At 36.9% G+C, this 13,227-nt stretch overlaps 1 protein-coding gene across 5 annotated transcripts in view; it reads left to right on the plus strand.

Annotated features, from left to right (window-relative positions):
- LOC107585714 (amyloid-like protein 1) overlaps nt 1-10,996 on the plus strand; it is a 21,409-nt gene extending 10,413 nt beyond the window's left edge. For 3 of the 5 annotated variants that reach the window (XM_016272851.1, XM_016272849.1, XM_016272850.1), the window contains exons 8-16: nt 1,038-1,196; nt 1,536-1,664; nt 2,163-2,262; nt 2,347-2,514; nt 2,664-2,687; nt 3,201-3,268; nt 3,984-4,049; nt 4,715-4,858; nt 8,110-10,996. In XM_016272851.1, the coding sequence (XP_016128337.1) occupies nt 1,038-1,196; nt 1,536-1,664; nt 2,163-2,262; nt 2,347-2,514; nt 2,664-2,687; nt 3,201-3,268; nt 3,984-4,049; nt 4,715-4,858; nt 8,110-8,211 (960 nt within the window). In that variant the 3' untranslated portion in view covers nt 8,212-10,996. The remainder of the gene's footprint in view (nt 1-1,037; nt 1,197-1,535; nt 1,665-2,162; nt 2,263-2,346; nt 2,515-2,663; nt 2,688-3,200; nt 3,269-3,983; nt 4,050-4,714; nt 4,859-8,109) is intronic. The other 2 variants (XM_016272853.1, XM_016272852.1) reach the window with 1 other exon arrangement.
- Nucleotides 10,997-13,227: the final 2,231 nt, after the last annotated feature.

A 13,227-nucleotide genomic window follows, 5' to 3' on the forward strand; every position in this document is an offset into this window, starting at 1 on the left:
GCTTCTGAATCAGTTACTGTTTTGTTATTAGTTTAAGTATTTGCTATTGACTGTTCAAATGCGGAGTTTTGCGCATCGTGTGTGTGTGTGTGTGTGTGCGCACGCGCGTGTGTGTGTGTGAGAGAGAAAGAGACAGCGTCACATCACAGCAGAGTCAGCTGTCTTAACCGCAGCTTGTGTACTGCATCATTACTGTGTCTGTTCCCCTTTCGGGCTTGAACTGATGGTAAAACTAATGACATTATTTACTGTCTTTACATTTATTTTGAAAGATGAAGCTCGCGATTATGGTAAGGGGCGTTACATTTCCGACGAGTGCTTGTGGTGTTCAGCCAATCACAATGCACTGGGTCAGCTGGCCAATCAGAGCAGACTGCGCTTGTCGGAAGGAGGGACTTTGTAGAAAACGAAGCGTTTGAGAGAGGCGGGGCATAGAGGACCTACAATAATGTACAGTATTTGAAAAATAATGTGTTTTTTGAACATTAGAGCATGTCAACATATTCTGAAACACCAAATACACAAAATAATGATCTTTAAAAAAGCATCATATGACCCCTTTAACATCCTGCTAAACGAATCTTCAAAAGTGGACATACTTGCAACATTTCATTATAGAAATGGCCACTTTGATCACTCCAGTCAATTCCTATTGAATAAAAATCCCATCCTGCCTTACAATTTTTTTTGTCAAGTATCCTATTACAATTTAAAGTATGTGACAATTCAAAAGTAAAATGGGTTGTGAATGCCGTCAAACTTTATTTTAAGGTCCAATTGTCGCCATTAACAAACCATTAACTACGACTTTTGCCTCAATAAACTCCTAATTTGCTGCTTATTAATAGTTAAGTTTAGGTATTGGGTAGGATTGGGGATGTAGAATATGGTCATGCTTTAATAAAAGGCATGCTAATAACTAGTTAATAGTGAGAATTGGTCCCTATACTAAAATGTTACCGTGAATGCTACTTTATGTGTTTAGTCATTACTGTGACTATTCTCACAATTTCTCTACTATTCTCTCTCTTTCCCAGCATTTCCAGTCTGTTTTACAGACCCTTGAGGAGCAGGTAGCGGGTGAGAGGCAGAGGCTGGTGGAGACGCACCTGGCCCGTGTTGTTGCCACCCTGAATAACAACCGTAGACTGGCTCTGGAGAGCTATCTGAGCGCTGTGCAGAGCGACCCTCCACAGGTCTGCTCCTCCTACAGAGGACTGCTATGAGAATATAAGCACAATACAATATTTGCAGTTTGTAACCTATATTTTCTTCTTTATTGTTATCAACATTTACATTTATGTATTTAGCAGATGCTTTTATCCAAAGTGTCTTAAATTGCATTCAAGATACCATTCTGTCAGTTCTTGCTTCTGTGACCTTGGCATTCTTAGTGCCAAGCTCAACTGTCTGAGCTACAAGAAAAAGATCACTTATCTTTTCATAGTTGATGTAGTACAGTATTAAATATTGTGTTTCTAATTCACTACCAGTCTCTTTTTGACATCCTTTCTCTCTCTCCTACTCCCTCACAGCCGGACCGTGTTCTTCAGGCTCTGAAGCGTTATATGGCCGCAGAGCAGAAGGACAGACGACACACTCTACGTCATTACCAGCACATTGAGTCTGCTGACCCCCAGAAAGCTGAGCAGATGAAATTCCAGGTTTGAGACACCTACCCAAATCTGCTCTTCCATTCATGTCTACAGCTTTAACACTTTACAATAAGATCTGATTTGGTAACATTAATTTAAGGTTTTAACATTAGCAACTATTTTGCAATGCATAAACTACTATTAACAGAAATAATCTTGGACTTTAAAAATGTTGAAATAAACATGTACTAATAAATTCTGCACAATTATTATTATTATTAAATTATTAAATATGTATTATCATTATCATGATCATTCAATGTATTATTATTAAATAATAATAGCCTATCAGAACATATGTGATTTGTAATATATTGTTGTGTGAAGCAGAATTTTGGACCAATAAGATTTCAGTGTGGGCGGAGCTACCTAGCACAGCATGACAGGAATAGAAACCAAAATGTCTTGCTGCTCATGTCTGTCTGTCTGTTTAATGCAGATATGAAAAACATTTGCTTGGTCATGTCAAATATGAATGAAAAAGTAATTTAATATCTGTGTTTGAAGGTGTACACACACCTCCATGTGATCGAAGAGAGAATGAACCAGAGCCTGGCTCTGCTCTACAAGGTCCCCGGCCTGGCTGAGAAACTTCACGATGAGATCCGTAAGATGTGTTTTTGTGAATCTTCTGTTGCCTCAAAGTCTAATAATGATCAAAATCAATCATTGAATCTATGTGTCTTTGCAGAGGAGTTGGTGAGAACAGAGAGGGGGGACATCAGCGAGCTCATGACCACTTCCTTTTCTGAGACGCGCACCACTGAAGAGCTGCTTCCTGCCGAGAGCGAAGAAGAGCGAGATGACGAGGAGGAAGAAGACAGAGCTTTCCAGAATCGCCCCTACCCACCACGCATCGGTACAATAACCACATCTATACAAAACACATGCAATATGAGGACGGAAATGGAGCTTAACACAAAACATTCTTGAGCATGTTAACAATCTGAAAATACTAACCATCCTTTATCCTATTCCTTTTATCTCTTGAATTTTTTTGTAATGTAGACTCCCAGCCTAATGAAAAGAAAGGTAAATCCTAAAGCTGTGTTCACACTTCCTGTAATATCATTTCATGTTATAGTTTGTTTATATACTGTATAGTTGAATATATATATATATATATATATATGTGTGTGTGTGTGATATATATATATATATATATATGCTTTTAAAAAAAAAATTGCAAAAAGAAACTTTTTTTTTAAAGTTGAGCATGTATTATAGCCAGCTTCTTACACATACTTATGTAAAGCAAGATATATTATACAGAAAATCTCAACTGCTCAACTTCATAGCAAAATGTAACTATATAAAGAGCTTTGTGATTATATAAAGCTGGATATATTTTATATCCAACTTTATTTGCATTAATACAGTACTCACGGTGTGTGTGTGTGTGTGTGTCTGTGTCTGTGTGTGTGTTATATATATATATATATATATATATATATATATATATATATATATATATATTTATTTATTTATTTATTTATTTATTTATTTATTTCTAGTAATATATTTATATTTAATGTCTGTCCACAGTTTCATCAGTGGATGAGTATGACTACACCACCTCTGAGAGAGGACCAACTTATGAATACGAGGAGAAGGTTAGGACAAATTATAACACAAAATAACACATTTACATATACAGTATTGCTCAGCAAGTGCTTGCTTATCAAAGTGACTTAACTTTAAAATGAAATACATGCTTAGTACTTACTGAATACTGTGTAGTACACTATTTACTACCTACTTAGTCCACATATAAAACTGTAGTTATGCTGCATTGTTGTCACATGACCTTATGTCAGATGGGGCTGCACGATTTGGGAAAAAATCAAATTGCAATATTACTGATAAAAATTGTGACTGCAATTTTAAAAGCTCCAGGTTTGCTTTATGTTTTTATAGGGCTGCAGATTTTGTCCAGAAATGTTGTGATTATATATGTAATTGTATAACAATAAAATTATTATTATTATTATTATTATTATTAAATACAGATGTTATAATTGTAATAATAATAAATAATATTAGTTGTTATTATTATTATCATCGTCATCATTATTTTTATTATTATTAATGCTGATCTGAACAAGACAGTATGGCACTTTTGCAGTCTTGCAGTTTGACCACTGGATGGCACCATCTGGAGTTGAATGAGTCGAGATGATATTTCCCCAAGTAAAAAAAATAATAATAATTTCAGAATTCAGGCTCATATTTTTTTTAATTATTCTATACTTGTAAGTAGCAAGCTTGAGTAGAATTTAAAATGATTTTCTCATCACATGATTAAGTCAGTGTTCGTGTGTTCCTTAGATCAACACCTCTGTAGAGCTGAAGCAGGTGGTCTACAAGTCTCCAGGAATCCAGAGAGATGAGCTGGTGAGCATCTAAAGACCTTCATTTGTCAATTCATTTCTTTTGTCAAGTCTAACGTTAAGTTTTCTTCATTTAGCTCTTTACTGTGGCAAATATTTCTCATTGTACTTTTGAGTTCAGCATAAGCATAGATGCGAAGCCATGATTTGATCTTCGCAAATCGCCTTTCCTAATAATGTGATAATTAGCAAGTTTCACGATGAATGCGGTTAAAGTAAACAGTCTCTCTGAGAGCAGCTCGGAAGCGAGGGGCGGGGTCAGCAGAGCTTATTAACATTTAAAGGAAAATGCTACAAAACGGCTTACTTTGAAAAGAGCTGTTTTTGACAGGGTAAAAAAAAGTGTTTTTACACTACCATTGAGAACTTTTAAGCAAACTATGTTACAGACTTTTCATTAAGACCCTAAAGAATCATATCAACTTGTGGAAAATGGGCATCCTATGACCCCTTTAACTAAAATATACTATATGCTTAGTTGAGCTTTGAGAGTGAGTATCTGCTCACTGACAGATACAAATGAACATGGATAGGATAAGATGCATTTGGAGAGCATGGCTAGGATGAATTTCCATCTTAAGCAAATAAAGCTATACCACCTCAGGTGCTGATTTGGTTCCTGTATTGTACTGAATGTGAAACTCAATGCCTCATTGTTTTCTATCGCAGCAGCCGGACGTTTTGGAGACGTTTAACCGCGGGGCAATGGTGGGGCTGCTGGTGGTTGCCGTGGCCATCGCAATGGTGATGGTCATTAGCTTGTTATTAGTCCGCCGTAAGCCATATGGAACCATCAGTCATGGCATAGTGGAGGTGAGAGTTTGTTTGTATTTGAAGCAGCAAGTCCAAGAAACAGGGTCAAACCCAGACTCGAAATGGCTTCTGGCTAATGTTTCTGGTTTTTATAATGTGATGGCCTATTTAAAATACACCATAACCCATTTAAGCATCATATTTAGCACGAGGAAGTAACAACCAACCCCTGAAGCAGTTTCCTGCTGCTATCTGTTTTGATATCTAGTCATTTTGCATCTGATACTTTGATTTGATAGGGAAAAAAACATAACAGGAAAAGTCAAGTCACGAAATGAAATTTATATTTGATTAAAAAGTTATACATACATATACATGTTGTACATACAGTATTCTGCCAAGTATCTAATAATTAATGTAGGTTTCATATCACAAAACAGGTTCCTTTTATATGTGAACCTTTAAAAGATAAATAAAGGCCTATATGAATCATAAATGACATCATTGGGGTTTCTTTTTAAATAATTGCATGCCTGTTTAGTCAATAAATATTTAAGTGGACATGAAATAAAGATTTAAGTTGAAATTATTTTGTAGAGACAGTGAACTCTTTCTGCTTCAGAGCAAAAAATAAACAAAGGTTATTCATTTAAAAAAGGACCTTGCGTGTACTGCGTTAGGCTAACTGAGACATTTAATTGCTTCCATTGTCCTCATTTGTAAGTCACTTTGGATAAAAGTGTCTGCTAAATGACTAAATGTAAATGTATGTAATTATGAGATATAAAACTGCGGTTTTTGAGAGTTGTGAGATATAATCACATAATCAGTAGATACAAAGAGGTTAGGTTTTCTACTCAAATTTGACAGCAATCAAGTATCAGTTTAGATCAGTTCATTATACAAACCCAATTCCAAAAAAGTTGGGACACTGTACAAATTGTGAGTAAAAAAGGAATGGAATAATTGACAAATCTCATAAACTTATATTTTATTCACAATAGAATATAGATAACATATCAAATGTTGAAAGTGAGACATTTTGAAATGTCATGTCAAATATTGGCTCATTTTGGATTTCATGAGAGCTACACATTCCAAAAAAGTTGGGACAGGTAGCAATAAGAGGCCGGAAAAGTTAAATGTACATATAAGGAACAGCTGGAGGACCAATTTGCAACTTATTAGGTCAATTGGCAACATGATTGGGTATAAAAAGAGCCTCTCAGAGTGGCAGTGTCTCTCAGAAGTCAAGATGGGCAGAGGATCACCAATTCCCCCAATGCTGCGGCGAAAAATAGTGGAGCAATATCAGAAAGGAGTTTCTCAGAGAAAAATTGCAAAGAGTTTGAAGTTATCATCATCTACAGTGCATAATATCATCCAAAGATTCAGAGAATCTGGAACAATCTCTGTGCGTAAGGGTCAAGGCCGGAAAACCATACTGGATGCCCGTGATCTTAGACGGCACTGCATCACATACAGGAATGCTACTGTAATGGAAATCACAACATGGGCTCAGGAATACTTCCAGAAAACATTGTCGGTGAACACAATCCACCGTGCCATTCGCCGTTGCCGGCTAAAACTCTATAGGTCAAAAAAGAAGCCATATCTAAACATGATCCAGAAGCACAGGTGTTTTCTCTGGGCCAAGGCTCATTTAAAATGGACTGTGGCAAAGTGGAAAACTGTTCTGTGGTCAGACGAATCAAAATTTGAAGTTCTTTTTGGAAAACTGGGACGCCATGTCATCCGGACTAAAGAGGACAAGGACAACCTAAGTTGTTATCAGCGCTCAGTTCAGAAGCCTGCATCTCTGATGGTATGGGGTTGCATGAGTGCGTGTGGCATGGGCAGCTTACACATCTGGAAAGGCACCATCAATGCTGAAAGGTATATCCAAGTTTTAGAACAACATATGCTCCCATCCAGACGTTGTCTCTTTCAGGGAAGACCTTGCATTTTCCAACATGACAATGCCAGACCACATACTGCATCAATTACAACATCATGGCTGCGTAGAAGAAGGATCCGGGTACTGAAATGGCCAGCCTGCAGTCCAGATCTTTCACCCATAGAAAACATTTGGCGCATCATAAAGAGGAAGATGCGACAAAGAAGACCTAAGACAGTTGAGCAACTAGAAGCCTGTATTAGACAAGAATGGGACAACATTCCTATTCCTAAACTTGAGCAACTTGTCTCCTCAGTCCCCAGGCGTTTGCAGACTGTTATAAAAAGAGGGGATGCCACACAGTGGTAAACATGGCCTTGTCCCAACTTTTTTGAGATGTGTTGATGCCATGAAATTTAAAATCAACTTATTTTTCCCTTAAAATGATAAATTTTCTCAGTTTAAACATTTGATATGTCATCTATGTTGTATTCTGAATGAAATTTGAAACTTCCACATCATTGCATTCTGTTTTTATTCACAATTTGTACAGTGTCCCAACTTTTTTGGAATCGGGTTTGTACATAAATGGAAGATCATTATATGAATTCATATATGATGTTATAATGATGGTAGATCATCATAATGCACCAATATTTGACAAAACCAAGCATGTATGAAATGGAAAATTATGCTATCTGTATATGTGAATGCATATAGGGCCTGGATTCACAAAACATTCTCAAGATGTGTTTTTTTTTTCTTTCATAAAATAGTAATGACTTTTTATCTTTTTTGTCTTGAGAAAAACAAAACCTTATGAATAATGCAAATTTCCTTAAAAAATATATATCTTAAAGTAATTGTTAGGAAGTTAGGATGGCCTCACACTTTTACCTAAATTATAATACTAGCTAAAAATTAAATATTACTATTACAATATTTTACTAGTATTATTTTAGTAGTATTATTCAACATTCTAGATGGAAAGGTGATTTCTATTACAAACAAAAAGAGAAATATTAATAGATTTATCAAAGATTTACCAGTATTGAAATATTACATTTATTACACAAGGTATTTGAGTATCCTGTCGTTTTATTCTTAAGAAGAAAATTTAGATTTTTTTTTGATAACATTCATAAACTACAGTATCTTTAGAATTTTCTTTCTTCTTTTTTAAAATTACATTTCCTGCATTTGTATACTGGTTGGCCACACAATTCTCTAATCTTGTTAAATTTTATAAAGTTTTTCCATATGGGAAGCCTGCTCAAATGTGCCTGCCTTAATGATTTGAGATTTGCTCACGGCCAGCGTATTATAATGTTTCCGTTCATTAATTTTCCCCACTTAATTTCACTTATGCTCCATTCTAAGTGATTCTTTTCCCATCTCCCCGTCTTTTTCCCTGCAGGTCGACCCCATGCTGACCCCCGAGGAGAGACAGCTGAATAAGATGCAGAATCACGGCTATGAAAACCCCACTTACAAATTCTTTGAGCAAATGAACTGAGAAGGGCTCTGCGGTCTCAAGGCCATGCCCTCCTCTCTCTCCTCCCATTTTTCGATTGGGGTTTCCACTGCAACCCCCTCTCCCTCGTACTGTATGTATGTCTATATGACCGATGTTCAAAATGTACAACAAACCCGGCACGCAAATAAGGAGTTTGTAGTAAAATGTTTGCATACTACTCTCTCATCAGGGAGAGACACTAATAAGAGAATCCGCAGAGCACCGAAAGCTCCTTTATCCCCCGGTTTTTGCTTTCGTTCATGAGGGTGTGGCCGCGCCGAGCATGTTCGGCCATTTTAAAATCTTGGAATAGCTTCACACTTTCTTTCCAAAATGATTTACGTGTTTCAAAGAAGCTAAACATGATCAACCTGAGTGGTTTTTGTTGTTTCTATTTTAAAGCAGAGTTTATTTCATGGTGAAACTGTGATATGAATGATATATTTTTGAGTTCACCGGAAGATGTTTTGACCCTCTAAGAAGACTTAGTTATAGATTCGAGTCATTTTAGACTGCTAGTTTCATTCTGTTTGACTTTAAACGAACGAGGTTTGTATTCATGTATAACTCATCCGTCAGACATTCTGGTAGATTGTTAGTCTCAAATCACACCGTAAGAAACAGACTCAGTGTTTTAAATGTTCCACGAACGTTCATCGAACAATACTACCCAAAAGCTTAGAATATTTTTCGGGTATTGCTTCTTTAAAAGTCAATTCTAAGTAATCTGAAGTCCATATGCGTAAAGAAAAGCATGCGAAATTTGGTGTATGATGCTATAACGTACTTGTGTTGGTCCTGTTTCTTGCTTTTTGATAAAAATGAAAATATAACAGTGCAACAATGATGTGTACATAACTAAAGACGTAACTCGAATAGACGTTTCTATCATTAATTTGTATCGACGCAACATGTGGACGTAAAGATGACCTTGTGCTGCTCACACAGAGAACGAAACATTTCTAACATGGCTGAATGAAAACAGACTGTTGTATAAACCAGCACAAGAAAATGACACAGTAACTCCTGACTGAATGTATCTTCGGTAGACATAGGCTCCATTCACGTTCCTCCAAACACACTGAGACGGTTAGAGTGTAGGTTAGTTAGCTTAGCTAATCGCTCTGTTTTCATACAGTAGTTGATTTAACTGTCGAGGGTTTGTGTTGCGTAACTGAAACTAGTGTCACTTCTGAAAAGTGGTAAACACCTTTGACTGCCAAGATGTGATTCCAGAACTGGTTTAAGTTTCTGTACACGTGTCACTAAGTCTTGAAAATCAAGTTTGTTTTTTTATATTAGAGGGTTCTAGAGTTGTCTGTCTAATGCATTTCTGTTCTAGTACATGATAGAAATTTTAAATAAAGTTTTTGGGTGTCTGTCGCCGTGACACAAATAACATAAATGCAACAATTACTGTTAGCCTGTTGTAGAAAGGACATGTCATGCTCTAAATCTTTATATTAGTAGAACAAACTGGTTTTGAGAAGAATACGGCATCATCCTGTGTTTATATATTATGTTACATATAAGCAGAAGTGAAACCAAAATGTGGGCCCAGTACATTTGTGTTTATCATTACTTCAGTCCAAAACTACACTTTTATACTAAATCAAACTCTCTCCTGTGAAACCTTTTTTTTATTTTAGAAAAAGAATATATACTGATTTTTTTTTTCTGAGTCAAGGCATACCAAACCGTATGACATGATTGTTTGTATTTGATTGCCTTTTTTGTCTTCCTTTGTTCTGCAACATTTTGAAAACTAAACTGAAGCCAAACCACAGAAAAAGCTTGTTTAACCACACATTGGACGGAAGCTTCTCGAGGCATACTAGTTATTTTTAAGGCATTGTTAGATTCATAAATCCTCATTTAGACCTCTCCAGGTTAGACTGGCCTAATGCAACACATTGCACCAGAGCTCATTGCACTTAAAGCAAAACATGAACGGCCTACTGTTGTTTTGATCGCTCTGATGTGTATTTATGAATTGTGATGAGTTAAAATTGTGGTTTGATGCCCTAATTTAGGACTCTTATATAGATTTTGTACCAGCATCAGGTAGATTTAGGACAGTGTATTCAATTGGGATCAAAATTAAGTTTATATGTGTCTTCTCTTGGTTGAGATGACCCTTCCCTCTCTTATCCTGAACCAATAGAAATGTAAACGAAGTTACGGATGTTTTAACTGCTGCATTATTGCCTTTTTCAACGCTGTGTTTTGGATGTAATTATGTGTATTTTTTATTTAAGTCAATATTAATTGGAGTTTGGGTCATGTGCTATATAGATTTGGACTGTAAACACTGAACGGGTTTCATGCTTGAAAACTAAACTAGTTAACTGAGAGCACAACTGTATCCAGATTGATTCATTTGTGTCCATTCATCAGTACTTCAAAATATTACCTCGTCTTGCTGAAGAATCAATAAAGTGGAGGTTAAGATGGAAACCCATTTAGCCTACATAATGTGTTGAACATCCTATACACCCCAGTTTTATCTTTCAATTTACTAGCATGTATTGAATATACAGCTTGATCATGTAAAACAATTGGTTAAAAGTAAAGTTTGATAAACTTCTGCTGAAACCAATGCAATGAAATAAGCTGATCTCGAATCATTCTGAATTTCACCAAAGAAAAGTTCTGGATATGATTGGAAGGCCAACTAATGTGTTATATTTTTAATTGACATGTATTGTAAGAGCAAGCAACCTGTGAACTTATCTGGCTTGTTGTACTTGCATTAAAACAACAATAAAATTATAAGTGACCCACACAGTTTGACTGTGGCTTTTCCATTTTGGTATGGTGGTTGTTATTGTGAACAGCATCATCCTGTCAGCAAGCTTCTGGTCATTATTAACCAGGCAAATGAAACTTCAATTATGTCAGCCAGTCATTTAATTTCAATTCAAGATAGCTTGAACGTAAGTTAATAGCTTACGTTCACCACAAAACAAAAAGGTCAGGTTTGTTTCTAGAGTTGCCAACTCAATACAGCCAGTTAAGTTTTCAATGACTTTACATTGTGCATGCTGATTTAAGTACAAAAGTTTCATTTTGCTGAATGATGGTTCTCTTTCATAGGTTCACTTGACACTGTGTTGGTATGACGCAATGGGAACACCCTCTGGGTGTGCCGATTGTCTGAAGCCCATATAGAATTATTCCAATTCATTGGCTGATGGCGCGGGCACTACTTGACACTCTTACGCAGCCATCCTTATACTGGCGAACGAGCCATCTGCTCCTCAGATTTCTCTGCCTTCACGAAGCGGCCATTTTAGCCATTCTGTTGCAGTTTTTCTGACCTGATATTCGGATTGTTTTCATTGAGCTTTCTACATTTGCACTTCGGCGACTGCGATAGTGGAACACTGTTCTCCTTGCAGTAAAGTGCCATGGAGTTTCGTTACTGCCAGCTGCCATGTTCTCGTGTTCTCAAGTGGTTGGGTTTTTCGCACGCCCCCGAGGTGGTTTACGGTGCTTCTAATGTGAATTCTGTGAAAACCTTTGTCTCAAAACCCTCCGCCCTAGGCTCGCGGTTTTTGAGGAGTCATCTGTTTTTCCCCGTCGCGCTCCGGAGGCCGCAGATGCCCTCCATGAATCTGCGACCTGGGGTTTGGATGTGGCGCTTGAGGCGATGGAGAGCGAGCAGATGGGCCTTGCCCTTTCTTTCCCTCTCTCGCTTCAATGGGGTTCACCTGACTGTAGTGAGCAGCGCCTCAGAGGCTTCTGTGCCACAGCAGAAACTATCTTTTCTCCTCCACAAGGGGGTGATAGAGGAGGTTCCTCTAGCAGAAGTAGAACATGGCTTTTTCAGTCACTATTTTTTCGTTCCACAGGACGGCGACCTACACCTGATCCTAGACCCTCGCACGGCTGAACTTCTCCCTTTTCTCCCTTTACTAAGGGAAGTTCAAGATGTTGACGCTAATTTGGAAATTAAAAAATGCTTTCCACATTCACAGTAACAAATGACAGACAACAGTGATGCAAGAAACAGTGCAGATATAGCTACAAGATACTAACTTTAAAACAAAAGTATGTTCACACCAGGACAGTTCCTCTACCACCAAATACAATGTCAGCCACCAAAAAAAAAAAAAAAAAAAATCCCTTTAATCACACAATCATGTTGAAAACCTTCTGTACACGAGTCAAGACGATACAGATCAATCTCTGTCCTCCATTCATGGTGCTGAAACCTGTTATATGTTTCATCAGAAGCCAAAGAAACCTGGAGAGAAACTGTTGAAAATGTTCTATTAGAATATGACAGACACTGACATTCCATTTACTTACGCAGACAATCAATGAAAACAATGAGAAAAACAATCAGAAAAACAATGAAGCACTAAATAATGCTGATTGCTATCAGACTACTTCAGCTCCATTTTTATATTATGTAAATCAAAATGTTGGACAGGAAGTTCAACTGATTATGGTACAATTGGAATCAATGCTATCAGCATAATACAAGCAATCTAACAAGACCAGTCACATGAACCGAGGCTAAATTGTTTATAAGCTATTAGCATTTTTTTTAAATTTCATTATTAAAGGTTAATGGTTTATCACTTTTGACCAAAAGGTGTCGCTGTGTCCAAACTGATGTGGTGTGGTCAGAGTAAGGTGACAACAACACATGCAAAGTTTGGTGTTAATATGTCAAAGCATTGCAAAGATGCAGCCTCAGATGCAGTTCGGCATCATTCCAGCAAATTCGTTGATGCATTAAACAGCATGATCTGAAAATTATCTGAGTCAAATTTTGTGAAAATTAGTTAGAAAAAGTGTGTCTTCAACAAACCAAAATGGTGGGAAGGAAGGAACTTTTTGAGTACCATCAGGGCATGTTGCCAAAGACACATACCAAGTTTAATAACGATACGCCAATGAGTTTGTAAAATTACGGAGCCCCGCACATGGCATGCAGGAAAAAAAATACTAGGCTAAATCGTGTGCACGATTTACTAATTTGTTCCCTCGATTTATAAATTGTGC

This window comes from Sinocyclocheilus grahami, unplaced genomic scaffold (genome assembly GCF_001515645.1).
Source record: "Sinocyclocheilus grahami isolate Dianchi unplaced genomic scaffold, SAMN03320097.WGS_v1.1 scaffold74.1, whole genome shotgun sequence".
Taxonomy (NCBI): Eukaryota; Metazoa; Chordata; class Actinopteri; order Cypriniformes; family Cyprinidae; genus Sinocyclocheilus; species Sinocyclocheilus grahami.